General features: G+C 40.0%; 2 protein-coding genes across 31 annotated transcripts in view; one reads left to right on the forward strand and one right to left on the reverse strand.

The window, feature by feature from the left end:
- MYCBP2 (MYC binding protein 2) overlaps positions 1-2492 on the reverse strand; it is a 258986-nt gene extending 256494 nt beyond the window's left edge. For 11 of the 12 annotated variants that reach the window (XM_038569796.1, XM_038569801.1, XM_038569797.1 and 8 more), the window contains exon 1: positions 1899-2491. In XM_038569796.1, coding sequence (XP_038425724.1) covers positions 1899-2200 — 302 coding nt within the window. In that variant the 5' untranslated portion in view covers positions 2201-2491. Of the gene's footprint in view, positions 1-1898 lie in introns of all 12 variants that reach the window. The other variant, XM_038569798.1, reaches the window with a different exon arrangement.
- A 69-nt stretch (positions 2493-2561) lies between these two features.
- The window catches only part of SCEL (sciellin), a 301081-nt gene continuing 279656 nt past the window's right edge, over positions 2562-23986 (forward strand). For 14 of the 19 annotated variants that reach the window (XM_038569811.1, XM_038569814.1, XM_038569805.1 and 11 more), the window contains exon 1: positions 2563-2726. The gene's annotated coding sequence lies outside the window, so the exon portion shown is untranslated. Of the gene's footprint in view, positions 2747-14092; positions 14157-23986 lie in introns of all 19 variants that reach the window. The other 5 variants (XM_038569807.1, XM_038569808.1, XM_038569806.1 and 2 more) reach the window with 4 other exon arrangements.

Here is a 23986-nt window from a genome sequence, read left to right on the forward strand (position 1 = left end):
TATTTCAACTAATTCTTCCATTAATTGTAATTGACAGTTTGTACAAAAATGGATCAATGATCAAAAATCACTAATAAATGTCATATATGCAATTAATCTCTATTAATTTTGTCTAAAACTGCTAATATGGTTCTAGATACACAAAATTGTATTATTACACAAGTATACTAGTAGAAAGTTAAAATAGGAATTTCAGTCACAAATTAGAAGTCTGGAACAACATACAAAATAAATTCTTTGAGAGAGGTTTGTAAAAATGTACCTAGAGTGACATAATTCAGACTCAAAGCTCAAAATTATACCTATCAGAGCAAACTGTCCATTGAGGTTTTGTGCTGTTTTCAAAAATATGATCAAGAAATACATTTGTGTCATTGTGGTTTTCAGTTTAGATAGCAAAAGGTAGTTACATACGTTTATATCCATAAGATAAACTGCTCAATCCTGTAAACAATTACAGACATGAGAAGACTGATTTACCCAGAAAAAATGTGAACAAAGCTCCATCTTCACAATTCTGCAATAGATAAGAGCCCTAGTACACAATGGTAAACTACAAATACCTGACTTAACAGCCTAGTCCCTTTCATAATGAAAGGACATCTTGTTATTGCCTAAGACACTGCACATTCAATAAATACAGTAAGCTCTGTAGCTTATTTGACAAAATACTACTATGCTTTCCCCATGTGTTGCAAGAAGCTGTGAGGAAAAAAAAAAAAAAAGATGAAGCCAACTCCCAATTACCACTGTCAAAGCCAAGCTGGTGAAACAAGTCAGTCATCATCCTTCAGGGTATGTGGCATATGAGGACATGGAAAAGAAAACAATAGGACAGCCCTCAGCAAAAAGACACCCACATTTTAAGAAAAAGAAAATGAAAGTGACTTAAAATCTACATCAAGAAAGATGAACATGCAGGGAGCCTAGGAAGAGATGTAGGAGCTACTCAAATTTTCTAGTTGGTGGCAGCTAAACACTGTATAAGCAGTCATATTTCGAAGTTCTATAGCTTTCCCCCTTTCCCCACAAAACCCCTAGGCCCCCAATACCCTAAAGCCTATAAGTGAACAGAAGATAAAGGGAAATGGCTGATAGGACGTCAGAACACAAGTGCAGCTGCAATCACATCTCCAGAATACCAAAAGGTCCAGATATCAAAGTACAGCTCTAAAAATCTCCATCAGGCACCTTTCACATCCACATAAATCTCCATCTCCATCTCCTTTGCATAAATCTCTTTAAAACTCCATGCTTTATCCAACAGCATGATTATCTAAAACTATATATATATACATGTATATATATATATATATATGTATATATATATATGTGACACTACCCTTAACCTATACCATTGCTCCCCTTAGTGAAAGGCAGATTTTTTTTTTTTTAAGGGAGGTGGAAAGTGGAGGATGGAATATCTTGGCGGGGGGGGGGGGGGGGGGAGGGGGAAGAGGGCGAGGGATAAGATACGTGCAAATACCATTGCGGCAGAGATACTGGAAACGCCACTTCCCTCACCGCTCTTGGAAATTCTCTCCGTGCAATGCCTTCTCGCCCTCTACCAATTCCCTCCTCCTTCCTCAACAATACACACACACACACACACACACACACACACACGTGTCATAACCGACCGGCACCATCACCTTTTCTAACATCACATGCTTACCTCCCTCCCACTCTCGCTGACCCCCTACAAAGACAGTCACACGCACTGGGCAGAAATTGTTGCCACCGCACCCTCCTCTCTCAGTTAAGTGCTTCCAGCACCCAAGCGCCAAGCGCTCGGTAAACAGGTACGCAGGCACACATGCAAGCTCTTCTACATGCATACACGCGCGTGCACGCACACACATGCGGCGTGTGGCTCGAGAAGGCCACCGGAGACGCACCTGGAGGCTGGGTGTCCGGCGCCGCTGCCCCCCTGGTCCCTGTCACTGAGCGCAGCGGTGTAAATCCTCCGGTAGCGGTCGGCCAGGGCCCGGCCTGACAGCAGCAGCTGGTAGTGACCCCGGGAGTCCGCGGCCGGCAGCCCCAGCCCCAGCCCCGCGGCAGCCACGGAACCCTCGGCAACCGGCATGAACAGCGCCCCCGGCGCCGGGGAGGAAGAGAAGGTGACGGCTGGGAAGAAGCCGTCCCCGCCGGGCCCCGAGGAGGCGGCGGCGGGGGAGGCAGTCGCCGAGCACATCATCATCCTCGCCGCCGCCGCCGCCTCGTCCCTGCGGGCCGGGCAAGCAGACACGCGCGCGCACACACAGCCCTTTGCCGACGACGACGGCTCCGGCGGCGGCCTCTCGCTCCCGCGGCAGGGGACTACAAAGACAGCGTCCTCCTCCTTCTCCTCCGTCTTCTCCTTCTCCCCCCTGCGCCGCCCTCGCCGCTACTGGGGCCGCTCATCTAACCCCGCCACCTCGGGAGTGTGAGGAGGAGGCGGTGCCGCCGCTGCCGCCGCTGCCGCCGCCGCCACCGCCGGGGCTACCCGCAATGGGAAGCTGCCGGCCGCACTGGGCATGCGCCACTCCTCGCACATGCTCAGTAACCCCAACCCGTCTCCCTCCCCTCCCCCCCTCGCCACCACTCCCTCCGCCTCAGGCCTTTGGGTGTGGGGTGTTTGAGTTGTGCCGAGTCCGAAAGAAATCCGCTTCTCCGGGTTTTACTGGCAGCCTGAGGAAGAGTAAGGAAAGTGCTGAGAGGACTCAGCTACAGGCTCTTGGCTTCAGGTAATGGGGTTCCCCTCCAGGTGAGAGAACTTGGACCTTTGAGAGGGAATGTGTGTCGTCCCCCCCCCCCCCGCCCCCGGCCCCCCGCCAGAAAATGAGTGTTATGCATTTTTCAGCTACTTTTTCTCAAAATGTGTGCTGCCAGCGTGAAGATGCACTGGGAACAGCGCTGGTTACTTTAGAATCAAAGGCAGAGAAGGCCAGCCAAATTAGTATCTCTCTGGTGATTTTATTTTGGATTTTTTATCATTAGGATTAAAATGGTTTTTACCTCGAAAAACAGGTAGTAAGCTAGTGCATTCTGAAAGTAGAATTCACAGATAAGACAGTAGAATTCACAGATCATTCACATTCCTAAATTCTTATTCTCAACATTGACATCAGAGCTAAACCTTAACGCAGTAGTACTTTCCTTACATATTACCTTGACCCCTTAGAGTGCACTCTTACCTCTTGACAGCGGCCACTTAATGGCTTATCTTTTTCTGCCCAGACTTACATTACTAGAGATAATTCTTGAAAATGACCTGACGCTGTTAATTGTGACTCTGTGCAACTTCTGAAAATGTCATTATCTACCAAAGATCTTATCCTTTTATCTATTAAAATGTAACATATGCTGAGTCCCTTGTGCCAAGCCATTCTACTAACCCCTTAGAAGTAGGTGCTCTAGAAATGCATGTGCCAAGAAACCCTGATTCCTAAGTGTTTTTCTACTTGACTCTCAATTTGAAGAGTTTGCCTAATTTATACTCCTGAAAAAAATCGTTTCCTCGTCCTGTCATCCCAGTAGTATTTTCTCTATCTACTTACTAACTTTCTTTAAAAAGATTTATTAGGCAGCCCCAGTGGCTCAGCGGTTTAGTGCCACCTTCAGCCCAGGGTGGGATCGAATCCCACCTTGGGCTCCCAGCGTGGAGCCTGCTTCTCCCTTGGCCTGAGTCTGTGTCTCTCATGAATAAATAAAATCTAAAAAAAATAAGTAAGATAAAATCATGAATAAAATAAAAAGATTTATTTATTTATTTATTTGAGAGCGAGCACAAGAGAACCCATATGCGCTTGCTTGTATTCAATGGGGGGAGGGGGAGGGCAGAAGGAATCTTCTAGCCCATTCCCTGTTCAGCCTGAGCCCTACAGGGGAGGGATGGGCTCTATCCCAGGACCCTTGGAGCCAAAAGAATGAGTCCACACTCCACTGACTGAGCTACCCAAGCACTCTTCTACTTACTAGCTCTTAAGTCTATGCTTTCCATAAATATCTTAAAAAAAAAAAAGCCTTGTTTAGTGTTTTGAAAAATATAAACAAGGAGTGGGGACATGAATTAATTCTAGCTTTTTGTGGGGAGAGAGTGCTGAGGCAGTGCCTTTTACCTGGGGCTTTAATATATGGATGTCATTTTGATTTAAAAAAAAAGGATAGCTACAAATGAAATAATGAAAACATGGGGGTACAAAAGACTGGCATGGGAAGTCATGGTATCTTTTAGCACTAGGAGTAGCCCTGTTAAACAGGTCTTATACTAGTTTCCTCAACTATGAGCTCACAAACAAGAGCTTCTTGTTTATCTTTGTGTCTTCCTCAGCCCCTGGTCCAGAAACTGGCACATAGCAGGTCACCGGTAATTATTTGTTAAACTAAATTCCTGTCCTGATGCTTCAGCACAGGTACACACCTCAGTGTTGAGCGGGAAGCCTCACCCCCAACCCAAAGACAAGGTATAGAGGCAGTGAAGTACTAGGACACTTAGTCACAGGCCTGAATAAGTAGGAGCTGCAGGCCTGGCTCTTGACTGTTGAGCAGCCAGCCAGGTAGCCAACAAGGCTCTGACAAACCAGAATTTAGATCCTGACTCTGCTCTTTTGTATGTATGTCTCTGGATCAACTTCATCCTATGAATAACGGGCAAAGTAATATTGCATGAGATTGTAGGAGGACTTCAAACATCTAGGGTGTCCACCTTGGCACATGGCTTTTGACAAACTGTAACACACAAGACAAAGCACTAGACTTTTCAGTGGGGACAAGAATGGTGTCTGTTCCCCCGTATCATTCTCAGCTCCTAGCACAGGCTCTAGCTCTAAGCGGGAGAGAACCAGGTATTGGCTGAAGGAATGAATGAGCGTTGCGTGCCCAGAGAAGCATTTCCAGTTTGGGGGGGGGGGGGGGGTAGGTAGTGGCTCGATGGGTCACGGTGCTCTAGGAGTTTCTAGGGGGGTACTGACCCATGCGCTGCACGGTTCTCAGAGTTCCTCCCACCCCTGAATTTCGCTTCAGTTTTCACCACAATGTTTCAGTCCCAGGCAGGCCCCTTCCTGAGCCTTCTGGGTGCACGCAAAACCCGGTAACTGGATAATCGCCTAGGAAACCCGTTGTCACCGAGCGGCGCAACTAGGCGTGCGCGGAGTCGCACACATGCTCACTTAGGTGGCGGAGAGTGGCGTTTCTGTGGCGGTTGGCCGCATTTCCTTCCACGGCAGCGGCAACGGCCGCTGCGCTCTAGACTGATAGCCGGGGCCGAGTTTTTCCTCCTCCGCCACCTCTCCTTCCTGCCTGGGCGCCGCGCGCTCCCTGGGCGCTGCTGCAGCTCCCTGCCGCGGCAGCTGCGCGCTGCGGAAGCCTCCCTTGGGTTGGCGGGGATCGGGACGCATACCGGGGTCGAAAGGGCGTTTGGAGTCACCCTTAATTCCGCGGCCAACGGGGCTGTGAGGGGTGGGTGGTCCCCAAGGCAAGTCGCGAGGGCCACCTGAGCCGTCGCTGCAGACGGCAGATGTGGGTTTCTCGCCGCGTGCAAAGCAAGAGTCCCCTCTGCACTACTACTGAATGCTTCACACTGCCTGTGTGTGTGTGTGTGTGTGTGTGTGTGTGTGTGTGTGTGTGTGTTTGGGGGGTGGGGTGGGGGGGCTCTTGTTATTCAAGAAAATGCAGCATGAGAGAATACAGGGGGATTTGCTTTTGTTTTTCCAGCCGCACCGAGCGCGGCTCCTGCACTTTCCGCGCTGCCATCTTAGCTTTATCTTCTGGCCAGGCTGGGCGTGTGTGTGCCTTTGGTTTGCAGGGAGGGTGGGGGCCCGTGGAGGGCGTACCGGGCGGGTTGGGTGTCAGAATTGGCTGGACCACACTTCAGGACACAATCGCCCCGCAAAGAATATTACATTGCACTAAGGCAAATCCTGGCTCTGACCCCTTTTATAAAGGAAACACATGCGTAGTATTTTTTAGTCTTTGTGGTTGGTAATCATGGAAATCATGCTTTCTCAAAAGCATCTCTCCTCAACGATCGTGCAAGACTATGGCTTCATCTTTCATATATATGAACATAGATTTTTGTCTCTCCTTCCTACTTGAATTGCAAACCTGGGAATACAGTTTTCTGAACTCTTAGAATTTATATATTTTTTTGTACTTCATATCTTTAAGGATATGTTTTTTTGGTGGTGGTTCTTTTTTTTTTTTTTTTAAAGGAAGCCATCAGTGCTGATGTAGTAAATAACAGGCAGAAACCCTAAAGTGTATGTAAGAGGACAATGATTGATGTTGTTACTTTCATTTAAAGGTTAATGTTGTGCTACAGCTATAAGATTACAAACACAGGAAGCATGTATGTTATGAAGAATAAATATCAAGACTGCTGAAAATGCTATGGTCAAGTCAGGAGTTGGATTTGTTTCCCAAATTTGTACAACAGTATTGAACATTTAAAAACGAAATTGATAGCTGAGACCATTTTAAAACAAACTTAGTAGCTAAGAACAATTTGGAAGAAAAAAATGCTCAAGTTTGAAGAGTGAATAAATATTTCACTCTTTGGTAACCTTCCGTTAAGGACCCATGATTCTACATTCTTGACAAAATGACTATGTGCACTTTAAAATGAAAATCATTTTATGTACATATTTAAATCTCTGAAATGAACAAAAAAATTCAACATCACAATTTAAATTCTTTTAAACAAAAATTACATACTGGATCCCCTAGATATCTCGCCCTTTTGTTTTAAACAAATGTTATTTTTAGAGCATTGGAAGATTCACTAATTTGTAGGCATGAAGAGTTTATGCTTTTTTCTTTTTATTCATATTAGTTTTTAATGATACAAATTTAATGTCTACGTTTTCCTGTAAATAAAAAATTTAGATGCTAGGGGGCTTGAGGTGTATATGGATATTTTCAGCCCTGAAAAAAATTATTCTAAATGTAAAGATATTCCTTGAAGTATGTGATATTTAATAAATATTTGAATGCAAGTCATATTTTAAGAATTTTGTTGTTGTGATGCATTTTAGACCAAAAGCTTTCACAAATGATAAAGTCATATAAAGTGTAACTCTTTGAAAGAGAAATGTAAGAACCTTGCATTTTAACCTTAAAAACTTCACTCTAGCTTATAAATTACTAAGTTGGCCAGTATTACTAAGGTTAGTTTAACAATTAAATCATATCTCCCTAAACCCTAATAGACTATTGAAATTCTTATACAATAGTAATTTTATCACATCAAAATCTCCTTGAAATATATTCTTTTTAAAATACTTCTTGGCTGGAACACCTGGGTGACTCAATTGGTTAAACGTCTGCCTTTGGCTCAGGTCGTGATCTCAGGTCGTAGGATGGAGCCCTATATAGGGCAGAGAGTCTGCCTATCCCTCTCTCTCACTCTCACTCTCACTCTCACTCTGTGCTCTCTCTCTCTCAAATAAATAAATAAAATCTAAAAAGAAAAGAAAAGAAAAGAAAAGAAAAGAAAAGAAAAAAGAAAGTTCTTGGCTAATTCAGATATTGAGATATATCTAAATGGCTCTAAAATTATTACACTAGATGTGATCTTATTTTAAAGACATGTAATGTACCCTCATTCAGGCTATGTATTCTCATCAATAAAATGAGGTTAATAAGAGCACCTACTTTATTAAATTCTTTGAGGATTACATTATATATATGAAGGCCTTGCTTAGCACACTGCCTGTGGGGAATAACTATTATTTTTAATAGTATGTATGGTCTCCCTTATTTGAGGTATGTCCCAGTCTTGTGCTAGAGGAAGAAACAGTTATACACTTTGAGTTAGATATACTTGGATTTGGAAGTATGTTTCTTAACAGAGTCCTTTTCACAAATACAGATTTACTATATCTTGATATGATAAGAATAGAATCCAAAGATTACATGTTTCCCTAAAACACTCTGCTCTTGTATGATTTGTTAATTCACAAAACATATTGCTTACTTTCATTAAATTCAGGGAGTTTTTAGAATTCTAACTGATGGTTGCATTTTTGACACACAATAGTCAAAACAGATTATAGTTTCTTCTCAATTGGCTGATGGCTATGGTATACTTCTAGGGTCAAAAATTATATACCATCCATGGCTCACTTTCTCTGCTAATTTATCTGTAATTAACATCAAAGTCTTAGCCCCACCTAGTTCAACTTCCTGTTTTGATCAATATTTTTACTTTTATACTTTGAAAGTAAAAATAAGTTGAATTACTGGTTCTTCATAATTAATTATCTTAAAAAGATTTTTCCTCTTTTTATCACATCAAGTTTGGCTTCAAACTGGGCCAGAAGCTGTTTAAGTTTTTAAAACATATAATAGATGAAAAATAGTTCATACTTTCCTAATTTTTGGTGACAGTATTTTCTTAGTTTAGACAAAATAATCTTATCTGTATGAAGTCACATACTGGGAACGAAATTATGTGGTAGAGCAAAGACAACATTGTTTCTAGAGAAAAACTGTGGCTTCCACGCAAGTATTCCTAGAGTCTACCTCTACATGCAGGTGGGATGGAGTACCAATAATTTGCTTATCTGTTCTTGAGTCCATTCTTCTCCCATTTCCCTGCTCTGCTCTGTACAGCAAGGGAATGAGTCTGCAAACTGTATTTCCTAGGCTCCTTTGCCAGCTAGCTTCAAGTTAGATTCAGCCAATGAAGTAAGACAGATGGTTTGAAGTCGGAAGAGGGGAGAAACCATGCCTCCCAACCTCCAACCCCAGCCTCTCTTTCTGCTTTGGGCAACATCACTGTGATTTAACTCCTGCTGGGCAACTTTTCCTTCCATGATCCAATTCTAGCCAAGTAACCTTTGTTGTAGAACTAGTTCTCATTGGGACCTGGTAATCTCCAGGAATCTGGTAATAGCATTTCCTCCTTTGGCCTCTCCAGCTCTAGGCATTATAGTGGCTTCCTGCAGATATCAATCCTTAGATGCCTTTGTCCTTCCTTGGGCTCTTCAGCTCCTTCACTACTGTTGCAATTAGTTCCTTATATTCAGTTCCCTCTCTTAATGACCTGGCATGCGCTTTTCTGTTTTCCTGTTTGGACCCAAGTGATACAGACAGTGTTCCATCCAAATAATAGACTTGATTTAGCTTCTCAGCCAGATGATGGCATTTTATCATCTCATATTTGGTCTGTAAAGCTTGTGCATCTGACCTCAGTCAGCAAAATAAAAACCTGATTTGAAAACAAAATTGATTAATTCGCCACACCCAATCCAAATCCACCCCCATCCCCTTCCTTGCCTGCCTCTATTTTAAAGACTGGAAAAGGTGGAATATACTCTCTGTGAGCCTCTCCTGCATTTAGGGCTGGCTTTCGGATGCAATTCAAGACAGCAAGTTCAAGGAAAATTTGTTCTTAATGCTTCTGTCTCTCCACCTTAAAAATGGGCAGGATGGCTGACATCTGTAGCCATGAGACAAGAGGTAGGAGATAAAGGCCAAGAGCATCACTAACATTGGCCTTGACCTTAAAGAATCATTGAACAAAGTTTCAAACTTATTTTTACGCAAGAAAAAGAACTCTAAATGGTCTTAGCTGCTGTTAATGAAGTATTCTGTTACTTATAGATTAAAATGTTCCTACTCAATACACCAGCTCCAATATCTGGTCAGAGTGTGATTTCTATCTAGCTTCTATGAGTAGTCTGCCTGAAAGAAGAAATATTTATAAAAAAAAATAGTCAAAAGCATAAAAATCCACTCATTCCCATGGGTCCTAAATTTTCCTGCTTTATCCAGTCAAACATCAGAAAGTTCACTGAACTATATTTTATATCATGCCTTTGGATTTATTAATGATTTGTGCAGTGACATGCCTCCCCGATAACCTTCCAGATCTGAGGCACTTATTCAGCACTTATTTGCTGCTGTGAGGGTTGACGGCTGGCTGCTGACAGATAGGTCCCTTTTCATAAGTTACTCTTGGCTTTAGGGAGCTGTCTCAAAGTTCCACTCCATCCCCAGAAGGAGTCTGCATCAAATAACAGGTAGGTGTGGTGTACAAAGATCTGGACCTCTGACCTTAATTCTGAAGAGCCATTCCAGCTCCAGAATTCTTCATGGAATTAGCTAAAGTCTTTGTTGCAACTGTATTTCTGTTCCATTTCTTTCTCTCTCTTGACCCATCCTACTTTCCTCACTTATTCACAGGCAGTGTTGTTGAAAGCACTCTACAATAAACTTCCTACATGTATGTCTCCATTTCTAAGTCTGTTCCCAGGGAAACTGACTTAAGTCATTTGGTATGAGGGGTGGTCTAAAAAAAGTGAACTTGAAAATGGATATTGGAGCTTGATTATCCACTGGTTGGTTGGCAATGGGGATCCCATCTGTGGTGGAGAGTGTCTAGAGTGACCCCATGATCTCCATTTCCTAATATACATGCCCTTGTATAAGCCTTTCCCCTTATGTGGGGTACGATCTGAAAATTTCCTCTAACCAATAGAATATGGCAAAAATGACAGGATGTGCACTATTACACATATGTGATTAAGTTAGTATTATATACTCACTCCCATCTTACTGGGGCTTCCTCTTCCTTGCTGACCCAGAAGGATCAAGCTGCCATCTGTAAGCTACCACATGGAGAGGTACAGAAGGCAAGGAGCTGATGGTAGCCTCTGGCCAACAGCCAATAAGGACTGAGTCCCTCAGTCCAGCAGCCAACAAGGAACTGAATTCTGTCCAAAACGATATGGCCTTGGAAGTTGTTCCTTTCTCAGTTGAGTCTCAGATGAGATTGTAGCCCCAGCTGACACTTTGATTGCAGCGTTGCAGAGGACAGAGCTAAGCCATGCCCTAAGTCTCCTAATGTATAGAAACCATCAGTAAGTATGTGATAGTCAACTGTTAAGTTCATGACAATACAATTATGCAGCAACAAAAAAATATAACAGACCATCACTGGTAGGGTGAGTGTGATAACCCTGAGATGGGTAGAACTGTGTGATTGCTGAAACTTTCACTGGAGGTGAACTAAAACGGGATTGTTGCAGATGGAATGCACTTGTAGATGAAACAGCCCAAGCTTTTGAGAGGCTTAAGGAAAATGTTCATTATATAAACAATGGAACTAGATTGCTCTTGCTGAGCACCATAGATGTACTAGCAAGAGCAATGAAATGCTGAAAGTTAGGGTTCCAGTAGTTTGAGGCATGTCAGACATCTCCTACAGAGTAAAGGGTAAATTATCATATCTCACACTTCCTACCACAAAGGAAGGACAATGCTTGCTAGGCTTTTCTGAGTCCACAGGCATAATATTTACTTGAGAATATTGCTCTGACACATTTCCTGAATGACACAGATGGCTGCCAGCTTTAAGTACTGCCCAGAACAGTAAAGGGCTCTGCATCATCTCTTCACTGTGGAGAGAGCAGGGTTACTTCTTGGACTATACATGACAGAGCCTATGATATTAGATATATCAGTGATGGGGAAAGATGCCATAGAATGGGAAATTTCCATGGGAAAATCAAGAGAAGTACAGAGGTTCTGAAACAAGCAAAAAAAAAAAAACAAAAACAAAAAACAAAACAAACAAACAAAAAAAACTCCCCGAAAACAAAAAACTTTTAGCAAAAAAAATCATACACTAGGGACACCTGGGTGGCTCAGTGGTTGAGTGTCTGCTTTTGGCTTAGGGCGTGATCCCAGAGTCCTGCATGGAGCCTGTTTCTCCCTCTGCCTGTGTCTCTGCCTCTATGTGTGTGTGTGTGTGTGTGTGTGTGTGTGTGTGTATGTATCTCATGAATAAATAAATAAAATCTTTTTTTTTTTTTTAAAATCATACACTATAGGAAAAAAATGGCTTCTGGCAGGCTATTTGAACCCTGAGACAGAGTACCTCACCATGAGATGTCAAGTTGTTGAACTGCCTATTAGGAGATAAGTTTTATCAGACCCACTAACTCCTAAGGTCCAGTGGGCCCAGCAAAACCTGTGGTCGGAATAAGTAATATATCCGGGCATGAGCAAGGCCAGAGCACAAGTAAACTGACTGATGTGTGGTCAGACTCCTACGTTCACAACTATTATTGCATTATTGCACTGATACATGCCTCTAAACTCAAACAATATGGCTGAGTGGGATTATGGAGCCCCTTAAGACTGGATGGTAGAGGAGTAAAAAGGCTGAGCTTGGTTCAAGCATAGGTTGATTTGGTAAGTAGGTGCAAGCTGAAATATACTGCTGCTACACTATGATCTAATAGTAGTGAGGCAAAATCCTCCCAATGGTTCACACTTCATGTACTGTCCATGTCATACATTTTGCACATAAAGAACAGTGGCCTGAAATAAGACTCATAGACACTGGCAGATGGCTTTGGTAATTGGTAGTAGAAACTGGAAGTAGAAAGATTGAAAGATTGGGGATAAGGAGGGTTGTGGAAGAGACATGTGAATGGACCTATGGGAATGAGCACAAAGTGGTAGTCTTTGAATCAAATCACATGGTGATGCCTATCAGAGAACATCCCATTATGGTAGAGACAATGAATGACCACATAGACAGGATGGATTCCAACAGTTGATATTTGCTAGCTTCTGCTTTTGTCTACCCCTTTGGGGGCACAAGGGAACACATGCACAGAGTAGCCATGGTGCAGAGATGGAAGTTATGCATGGAGCTTATAGTTCTATGCCTTAACAATGCTGATCTAGCTACCGCAACAGACAAATGTACAACCTGCCAGTAAAAGAGACCAACAAACACTAAGCTGATACAGCACAATCCCTGAAGAAGACCAACCAGCCACTTGCAAGAAAATTGATTATATTACACCCTATAAAGGCCAGTGATTCAATTTGGATGGGAATGATACATATTCTGCTGTGGATTTGCCTTCCCTGCACACATTGGCCAAACCATTACCTGAGGCTAACAGAGTTCTGTTTCTAGATATGGGGTCCTGAAAGGCTTGTGTCAGACCAGGGGGTTCCCTTTATAGTAAGTGATGTATGGCAGTAGATATATGTAGTAGACTGAATTATGAGCCTCCTCCAAAATTATCCACATTATAATCCTTAGAGCCTGTGAATATGTTACCTTACATGGCAAAAGGGACTTTGCAGATATGACCCTTAGATGAATAGTATCCTGGATTATCCAGGTGAGTCCAATGTAATCATAAGAGCTCTTTTTGGTAAGATTTATTTATTTATTTTAAGAAAAGGGGTGCAGGGAAGAAGGGAATCTCCAGCAAACTCCCTGCTAAGTGCAGAGCCCCATGTGGGACTTTCACAACCCCAAGATGACCTGCGCCAAAATCAAGTCAGCCACTTAACCAACTGAGCCACTCAGGCCCCCAGCAAGATTCTTATAAAAAAGAGGCACAGGGTACCTGGGTGGCTCAGTCAGTTAAGCATCTATCTGCCTTCGGCTCAGGTCATGATTCCAGGGTTCTGGAATTGAGCCCTACATCAAGCTCTCTGCTCTTCAGGGAGCCTGCTTCTCTCTCTTCCTTGCCTACCACTCTACCTACTTATGTGCACTCTCTTTCTTCCTCCCTCTCTTTGTCTCTCTATGAAATAAATAAATACAATCTTAAAGGAAAAAAAAGAGATAGGATGGTCAGACTAGGAGAAGGTAATGTGACAATGAAAACAGAGTCAGAGAAGATGTGATGAAGGAGAGGAGATAGATTTAAAGATGCCTTGCTGCTGGCTTTGACTGTGGGGGGAGGGCCATAAGCCAAGGAATACTGGCAGCCTCTAGAAGCCTGAAAAGACATGGAAATGAAGTCTTCCCTGGAGCCTCTACAAGAAATATAGTTCTGCCAACATCTTGGTTTTAGGACTTCTGACCATCAGTAATGTAAGATAGTAAATCTGGTCTATTTTAACTTAGCCACATGGCCTGAGAAGGTCATGGTGACTAGGGGCCCAGGACTCTCAGGAATGAGTGTGGGTGACCCTAACAAGATATGCCACCTAGACTAGCAGAGGTTCTAGCTGAAGGTAAGGGAGACCTAGGACAGGTGGGGAGGAGGGTCATTATGAATTTCCGTGGTAGCAGTGAGACTCTTTGTAGCAACAAGGACTGTGGTTTATCCTACTTATTTTCCTCTTTTAGGTTTCTGCAGGAAAAAAAGAAAGACAACCCAGAACCCTATATATGGGGTGAACTCTTTAGAGAAGTAAGTAAGATTGAGCAATGTCAGGAGTGAAGTGAAATGGATATTATAAGCTATTGCCCTGATTGATCGCCCTTTGTGATTGAGTCACTTACCTCCCTACAGTCAGACGTGTTGGCTGCTGACAGCTCACAGCTGAGTCTTCCTTCGAGTGTTGTCCTCAGCAGAAGATTATTGCTTCGACCATGGTTGTGTCCCCTCCTTGATATCCGTTTTGTTTGAGTGACTTAACATTGCAGTGGCACAAGACCCTGGCCTTATCCTTAATTTGGGAACAACTCTCCAGGTCATCCTAATTCCTTAGCTCTCTGTGGGTTTGGCTGATGCTTCTCAACTGATCCTTGGTTCAACTTCTCCCTCTACCTAAACTTGCTTTCTTCATTTCTTTACAGGTTTTATTCCTAAGTGTGCTCTCTAAGAAGCTTCCTGCATGCAAGTTCTTATTTCAGATCTGATTTCTTGGGGAATTTAAACTAAGACAGTTACTGTGATTAAAATATACAAAATTTGTCATTACATTTGCTTGAAATATTGATGGCATTATTCATGACATGCCATGTTCTAAATTTTTTCTTATACTTAAGCACTCAAAAAAATTACTTTCCCTAAAACCTACTTTTTTTTTTTTTGGTGAATAAAAATGTCTAATTGATCACGATTCCCTTTACAGTTGGCTTCGGAGAACAGTAAATTTGGTATTTGCTATAGTCCTTTCTCAGTTCTGATTTAAAAAATTATTTAAAAATTTGCAGCAAATGGAAACAAAAACTTATCTTTATTACACAAATGGCTAAGCAAGAGGACAGAGTTTAATATAAAGCCGAAAAACCTCTTTTTTGAACCCCAGATATTAACAGTTTTAGCCATCCACTTTATTTTTTGTTTTTTTTTTAAAGATTATTTATTTATTTATTCATGAGACACACACACACACACACACACACACACACACACAGAGAGAGAGGCAGAGACACAGGCAGAGGGAGAAACAGGCTCCATGCAGGGAGCCTGACGTGGGACTCGATCCCGGATCTCCAGGATCAGGCCCTGGGCTGAAGGCAGCGCTAAACTGCTGAGCCACCCGGGCTGATCAATCCACTCACTTTAATACTGTCAGAGTAGTCCTCCTTACATGATAGGGAAGAGATTGTACTCTCTGAAGGATGGAAGGAGGAAGGAACTGGTGCTATACATACCCAATTTCTGCTTCCTAACTCAACAATGAGGTAAGGTACTATTCCTTCCCAATCCATCTATCTTCTATCATCATTGTTTTTCCTGATGGTAGGACATTTTAGGCACCATGAGCAAAAGACATCAGTTGTAGGTGCAAAAGACAGCACCTGTTGTAGCTCAGCATGACCTGTTGAGGCCTCAGCTAAGGCAGTCAGCATAGAGGACAGAGGACTGTTCAAGAGGTAAGATGCATAGTAAAAAATGATCTAATGTGGAGACTGAGAGAAATGGAGGATCCTAATGAGTCTCCTAGATTCTGGGTAGATAATGGTGTCATTCACTAAGATAGGAATCCAAGAAAAGAGGCTGTTTTGGGACAGGAGATTAAGAGTAATGTTTATCTTTTCTAACATATTTCTTGGTCTGAAAATAATTTAAAAGAATGCTTTTAGAGAATGTGATCACTCCCCAACTTACACATATTTCTCTGTCATTGATTTTTGGTTTGGTCCATTCTATTCTCTACACAGCTATCATTTTTTAAAACTGTACTATATGCAATGAAATATTATCCAGCAATAAAAATGAACACATGCTACGACATGGGTGGACCTTGTAGATGTTATACTAAATGAAAGAAGCCAGACACAGAGATCACATATTGTATGATTCCATTTACAGGAAACATCTAGAATAGGCAAATCCATTGAAACAAGTAGATTGTGGTTGCCAGTGGCTTGGGAAAGAAGGGCGAATGGGGAGGGACTGCTTAACAGGTATGGTATTTTGGGGAGTATGGGGGGATGTGATGAAATTATTCTAGAATTAGATAGTGTGAATGATTACACAACTAGGCAAACATACTAAAACCCACTCAATTGTACACTTTAAGAGGATGAATTTTATGGTATGTGAATTATATTTTAATAGAACTTATTTTTAAAATCTGCTTCAAATCCTTCAGTGATTTTGTATTAGAACAACTAAAGCTAGCTGCTACCACAGACAATCCTCATGAGCTGCTTATTCTCTTTACCCTTCAGAGCTGTTCTACTACCTTCCCTGAACAGCTTTGTGCCCCAGGAGGCTAGAGCTCCAGTGCACTGCATCACCTGGGCTCTCCTAAGGCTGAATTCTGATTGGGTTTGCCCAACTGGGGGCACCCTCTCAGGAGACTGAAAAACAGGAGAAAAGGCAGGTCAAGGTATTTTTCTGGCTCTTCCCCCTTCTTATGGCAGTGGCAATGTCCCTTTGTGACTGGAGCTCCTGCTGGGCAGTTCCTCCTTCTTGGCATCAGCTCTCAGGGCTCTGATAACTGTACTTCCTTGCTGCCTTTTCAGCTGTAGGAATAGGAACAGCTTCTTGACTCCCATGTTTCTTCCCTTACCCTGTCCATACCTCTGAAAGGATTTCCTTCCTTAAAGTCTTTTAATTTGGGGCGCTTGAGTGACTTGGTTGAGTGTCCTGACTCTTGGTTTTGGCTTAAGTCATATCTCAGGGTTATGGGATTGAGCCTCAAGGCAGGCTCTGCTTAAGATTCTCTCTCTCTCCCTCTCTCTGCCTCTCCACCTCACCATGTGGACTTGCACAGAAGATCTGCTCTCTCTCTATCTCTCTAAAATAAATAAATAAATAAAATATTTAAAAAAATCTCTTCACTTGAACCATCTGGGATAATTTGTTTTCGTGTAGAATTCTGATTGATAACCCCCAAACCTCACAGGCTTAACACAATAAAAGTTTACTCCTCAGATACACATTTACTCCTCACACATTTGATACAAATCCGATAGCCTTCTTTTGCTATCTGGACCTTATGACCTCCAACACAGGGCAGGAAAAGAGGGAATTAAAAGATTGCAGGGGATGCTCTGTAAGGCCAGGCTGATATCTATCCCACCTACATCCAATGCTCAGAACAAGTCACAGGATCCCAAGCTAACTGCTGCCATAGTGGTGTGGTGAACATATGGTATTATCTCTGACTAGTACCACAAAACTGCCTTCATGTTTTAATGAACTCTGTAGTAGGACATAAAAGATATGTCACCATCTGGACCCAGCCTACCTTGTTACCTTTATGGTGGCTAGTGCCCCATGTCATGCCTTCGCACAAGCTGTTTCCTCTGCCTGAGTTTTTATCCTCTCTCTTCTCCACCTGGATTACTTCAGAACTCAGCTCAATAATTAACTTCTCCAGGATACTTATTCTGACCCTTCCCAGGGTTGATTTAACTATTGGTCCTCCATGGTACAACCATAGTGCCAGGAAAACATCTCCACCATAACATTTATCATTCTGTGTTATAATTTCATTCACTTCTTCGTCTCATCAATTGAGCTGTGAATTTCTTGAAGGCATGGATTATATTTCATTTCTACCTTTCCCAGTACCTACCATGGTAGTCACTATACAGATAATCATTTTAGATAGTGGTTCTTAACACATTTAGCACCATCCCACAAATTTGGAAATTTGTGGACCTGTTTTTCATTGTCATAATAACCAGGAAACCCTACTGACATTTAGGGTACGAGCTAGAGATAATAAACTTCCTTCAGTCCCCCACAATGAACTCTTTCCTGTCCTGCAAGATTTTCAATTGTACTCTTGGATCTTCAAATAGATGAAAAACCTGTTTATGTTGGCTTGCATCTGGAACCTAATCAGTTTTACATGTAAATGCTGTTTTGTTTTCTATTGGTATATAATCAAACCACCCAGAATTTAGAGACTTAAAACAGCAGAAATTTATTATCTTCTAAGTTTCTGTGTGATAACTGGCTCAATTGGCAAATTCTTCTGTTCCATGTGATGTTGAGCATTGCTGCAGTCAAATGGGCTCAGTGTGGCTGAAGCATCCAAGATGGCTCACTTTCACCAATGGGAGTTGATCTGGAGCTGTCAGTTGGAGCACCTCAGACCTCCTTCATGTGGCTTGGGCTTCTTCTAACATAGTAGCTGGGTTAACATTTATAAAATATTTTAAAAATAATAGATATTTATATATTTATTTATTTAATATGTATAGTAAGTATAATTACACACAACTCCAAAATATTTGTAGATAGATAGATAGAAGGGTAGATAGAAACAAATTTTCATTTTAGTTTTCCCTTAAATTAGTTTCCCTTAAATTGTGTTTTTTTCATTACATATAGTGATAAGTTATATTATTTACTAATTTAATATCAGGGTAGTAAAGAAGTTGTTACAAAATATTTGCTCTAAGAAGGAGGTGAAATAACAGAGTTGAAAAATTACTGATCTATGTTAAGTAAGATGATACTCTGGCATTCCCTTTTGGTTTCTGTATTTGTATTATCCAACACAAATCAACTCAAATCTCTAAAAATAATATGGGGAATATGAATAAATAAGAGAATACATAAGTATCTAGTTCTGTGTTTTTTCCAATTATTAACATGTATAATTCTCATAGAATATATAGTATTTATGTTCAAAACTGATTTTTCTCCCATAGAAATAGTTCTTTGTTATTTTCTAGTTTGATCCAGATGAATAAGAATGTCTAGATAATGTGTCATAACAACACTGTTATATTTTTTGGTGTATCTTAATAAGAACAGTTTCTTGATTTACCTACTATTTAATCTTATTTTAGGAATAAGATGGAAATTATACCTACTGATTTTAGATTTTTGATATTGCAAACTGCTTTACCTCATACTAAGATTTCTTTTTTTTTTTTTTAAGACTTTTATTTATTTATTCATGAGAGACACAGGAAGAGAGGCAGAGACACAGACAGAGGGAGGAGAAGCAGGCTCCATGCAAGGAGCCGGATGTGGGACTCGATCCTGGGAATCTGGGATCAGCCCTGAGCCAAAGGCAGATGCTCAACCACTGAGACACCCAGGCGTCCCATATTAATATTTCTTAAGAAAAAAATATCCTTAGACTTTTTAGTGAAGCCAGCCTATGTATAAATGTTTTTTTTTTACCATAGCTTTCCTTAAAATATTAAGTTGAATAAATATTATACTTAGAATATTTTCACTATGTGAAACTAAATTCTGTAGAGCTGTAAGTACTGATAATCCATTCCTGTGATCTCCTACTGCTTATATAATACATTATTCTATATTCAAGGGTTTGTTTTCTAATGCTTATATTTTCATACCAAGATACATAAATGGGTCTTTGATAATTAAATCACTAGCATTTCCTGTGATATGATTTTTAAAACAAGTAGATACAAAACCCAAATAAATTCATTTAATGTCCTTTGATGTGGGGTTTGAAAAATGCTACCCTCCTGGTCTGGTAAGCATAGCTTTTGGATAGATTTTAACCATTGGTTCTGGTAGACATATACTATCCTCCTGATCTGGTAAACAGGTAATACCGTCCTGATCTGGTGCTACTCTCTTGGTCTGGTTGGCCGATTCTCTCTCTCCTCCTGGCTGGTAGACATGTTACTTCCTTGTGTGATAGATGCTGCTTTGCTGGTTTAGTAGACAAATGTTGCCCTTCTGGTCTGGCAAGGCAGTAGAAAACCAAGCTCTCCAACTAAAATAGTCCCATAAATCATCACTCAGCTTCTGCACAGGAAGCAGAGCAAATGATTCTGTTAGTTACCACTGGTGTAAGACACAAATGGCCCCTGAGAAGTATATCATGGACAGGATATTAGAGATATGATTACTTAACTACTGTTGCTACAATAGGCTCTGGTAAACACTGTCATTTTCCTTATAAAACTATTTTAAGGAGGGGCAAGAGAAATCCAGTTTCACATCAAGCTTTATCTTCATGCTTTATACAACTGAATGCTGCTGTGGGAACCCCATGAATATTTGACCACAGACAGAAAATCCCCACCCTAAGCCAACCACTGTGTCTATATCAATTTTAGTTTGGGGAACTAGGTCAGCCTCAATTCTAATGCGGCCAGAGAAAAATGAATCTGGCTCCTTATAAGTACAAACAGTGACTAATTTAACTGTTAATTTTTAAAACACTGCCAACATATAATATTGAAAGCTATTACAAATATTTTTGACATACTGTTTTGTCACTTCTCCTTTTTCCCCCCAGTGTTAAAAAGTTACTTAATCTTTGTACCATAAAAAAACCCACAAAAAAACCAAATAATTATAAATTATAGAATCAACTCACCAATATTATTTACAATATAGGTGCTAGTCTATTTGAGTTAATATAAATCTCTGACATTTAGAAGTTTATCCTTATTTCAAAGCAATCTAAAAATGAACATTGGCCTATCCTGAGTATGTTTACATAATGCTAGAAGAAATTAATTTTGTTGACAAACATAAGTATTGTCTTAAAGTGTGTGTGTACAATACCTTGCCCAATGAATCCGTTTTATAGCCACCAGCACAGAACTGAGCACTATCTCTAAATTTCTTTTTCTTTTCTTTTCTTTCTTTTCTTTTCTTTTCTTTTCTTTTCTTTTCTTTTCTTTTCTTTTTTCTTTCTTCTCTTTTTCTTTTCTTTTCTTTCTTTCTTTCTTTCTTTCTTTCTTTCTTTCTTTCTTCTTTCTTTCTTTCTTTCTTTCTTTCTTTCTTTCTTTCTTTCTTTCTTTCTTTCTTTCGATTTTGTTTATTTATTCATGAGAAACACAGAGAGACAGAGACATAGACAGAGGGAGAAGCAGGCCCCCTATGGGGAACCTGATGCGGGACTCAATCCCAGGACCCCCGGATCATGACCTGTGCCAAAGGCAGATGCTCAACCACTGAACCACCCAGGCATCTCCTAAATTTCTTTCTTTAGTCTCACATAAAAACATAAAATAGTACAAAGGAAACTATCAACTTACTGTCCTATTCAAGAAAAATGCATCTCCCAGTTCAAAATGTAGCATGAGATACTTAAAAATTGTAAACACATTGGTCAGTAGTACTATTACAATTTCAGTATTCAAAATATTATAGTTATTTAATGGATTCTCACTTATTAGAATTATTAATTTTCATAATTCCACATATCTGATAACTATTGAGTATTATATACTATATAAATTCCACTGCTATGATTCTATACTTTATGTAATTGATGATAGAACAATACAGTTTTAGAGTACCACAGTAACAGTTTGTCTTATTTGATGTTAACTTGTTATTGTGGGTTTGTGGTGTAGCCCAATTAATAAATTTAAAAAGTCAAAATACTTCTGGGCCATTGTACTCTTTATTTGGCTACTTTAATATGACTAACATTCAGCAAGAAACAGTCCTAGTGCAGAAAGTAAAATAATTGAAGTGGAGAGCTAAAATGTGAGAGGATAAAGATAACTAGAGGTGTAGCAGAATTTTGCAGAATCGATTAGAACATTCCATTCTTATCCTTACCCTTTTATTCTACACACAGAAATTATCACTATGGCATCTTATCCTTTATGAGTGTGATAAATTATTTGTAAAAAAGAACCTCAATACGCTGATTCATTGTTACTATTTCTTTCCCAAGAGGATGAACTTGTAAAGTAGTGACATTTAAAGTTTATTACTTATTACCAGCTCTGATAAAATGCATATTTACTTATAAATCTTCTGGTATACACCTATGCATGCATGCTAGGTAGGTACATAACTAAGGAAGAATGAAAATAATTGGCTTACATAAATTTTCAGTTGATATTTGGCTCTAATTATTACATGTTTCTATATTTAGGATTTTCTAAATCATACTTTATAGCTATTCTCTTTTTAAAAATTCAATTTCTGTAACAAATGAGCTAAGATCAATATCTCATATTTATATGGCATGCTATAGTTTTAAATATCATTTCCAAAATATAATTGCAAATAATGAAGTACTAATCACTCTATTCTAGATGAGGCAACTATGTCCAGAACGGTTAAAAAATGTGTCCAAGATCACAAAATTAAGATATGGCTGAGTAGTGTATTTCATTCTATTATCATTTCCCATTATATTTTAAAATGGCATTTAGTATAATCTCTGAACCATGTATGACCTTTTAAACTGAGCTTGAATGGATTCTTTTTAAACAACTTGGACACATTACTTATCTCTCTGACCCTCAATAACCTCGTCTCTAATATGAAGATAGAAGTAGTACCTGTCTATGGGATTGTTGTGAGCTAATTCATGGAAACTCATACAACAGCGCTCAGCACTTAAGCATTCAGTAAATGTTAACCATCGCAATTACTGAGGCCACTGATCTTTATAGTCTTTTCCTTCATCCGTAAATAATCCTGCTTTTCGGGAGGAGATGGCCTTAATTTTCTGAATTCTAATTCCATTTTCTTTCCTTCAGAAGGTCTTCAGTATCATAGTTTTGGGTAGATTTCTTCCATTCTGCCTTACATAATTTTATTTATGTGTGTGTGCTGTTTGTGTGTATTTGTATACCTACTTTGAATTTCATTTTTAATGAGTTGCCTGTTCAAATTTTTTGCTATTTTTATTGGGTTATTTGTTGACTTGCATCCTCTAGGAAGTAGATGCCAAGCTGAACATATTTATTGTAATTACATTTCAAACTTTATGGAAGAAAGGGTGACCTGCTAGTAAAATGTAATGGGGATGGGAGGATTCTTTTCTGTTTTTGTTTTGTTTTCAGTGAAACTTTGTATTGCCATTGCTTTGGCTGGCTGTGTTGTAATGAAATAGTTGTCCATCTGGAGTGGGAAAGATACTGATATATCTGCCATTACTTTATGAGGTCATTTGTTACATTATCTTTTAAGAGTAGTATCCATTTTTAAGAGTTTCACTGTTTGTTAATGTTGAGAAGTAAAGCTGTCACCTTTATATTTTCCTGCTTCTGATTTTATGTGAGGAGAAACAATACAAGGACACTACTAGATAGAAAGGAGAATTGCAGGCCAATATTTTGAGGAATATCAATACAAAAATTCTCAACAAAACACTATACTAAATTCTACAGCACATTAAGATTGTTCACCATGCATGATCAGCTGGTATCCATGGGATGCAAAGAGGGTTCAATATATACAAATCAATCAAGGTAATGCATCATATTAATAGAATGAAAGGGAAGAATTATATAACTATCTCAATAGACACAGAAAAAGCATTTGACAAAATTCAACAGTCATTAATGATAACAAAACATTTCACAAATTAGTCATAGAAGGAATTTATCTCAACAGAGCTAACATCATATATGACAAGCTAACATCATACTCTATGGCAAAAAGTTGAAAGTTTTTTCTCTAAGATCAGGAAAAAGACAAGGCTCCCCATTTCTCTGCCCTTGTTCAACATAGTACTAGAAGTCCTAGCTAAAGCAATTGGCAAGAAAAAGAAATAAAAGGCATCAGAATTGGAGAGGGAGAAGTAAAATTGCCTCTATTTACAGATGACATGAACTTATATGTCAAAAATCCTAAAGAGTAAACTAAAAAACTGTTAGAACTAATCAATGAATTTAGTAAAGTTACAGGATACAAAATAAATATACAAAAATCAGTAGCATTTCTATACACCAACAACAAAGTTTCTGAAAAAGAAATTTAATTTAATTTAAATTTGACCAACAAGGTGAAAGAGCTCTACTCTGAAAAAAATTGAAGAAGACGCGCATAAGTGGAAAGATATCTCATGTTCATGGGTTGAAAGAGTTGATAATAATGAGTTAATTAACAAAGGATTAATCAACAATAACAAAATG

The sequence above is a fragment of the Canis lupus genome, chromosome 22 (genome assembly GCF_011100685.1).
Source record: "Canis lupus familiaris isolate Mischka breed German Shepherd chromosome 22, alternate assembly UU_Cfam_GSD_1.0, whole genome shotgun sequence".
NCBI lineage: Eukaryota > Metazoa > Chordata > Mammalia > Carnivora > Canidae > Canis > Canis lupus.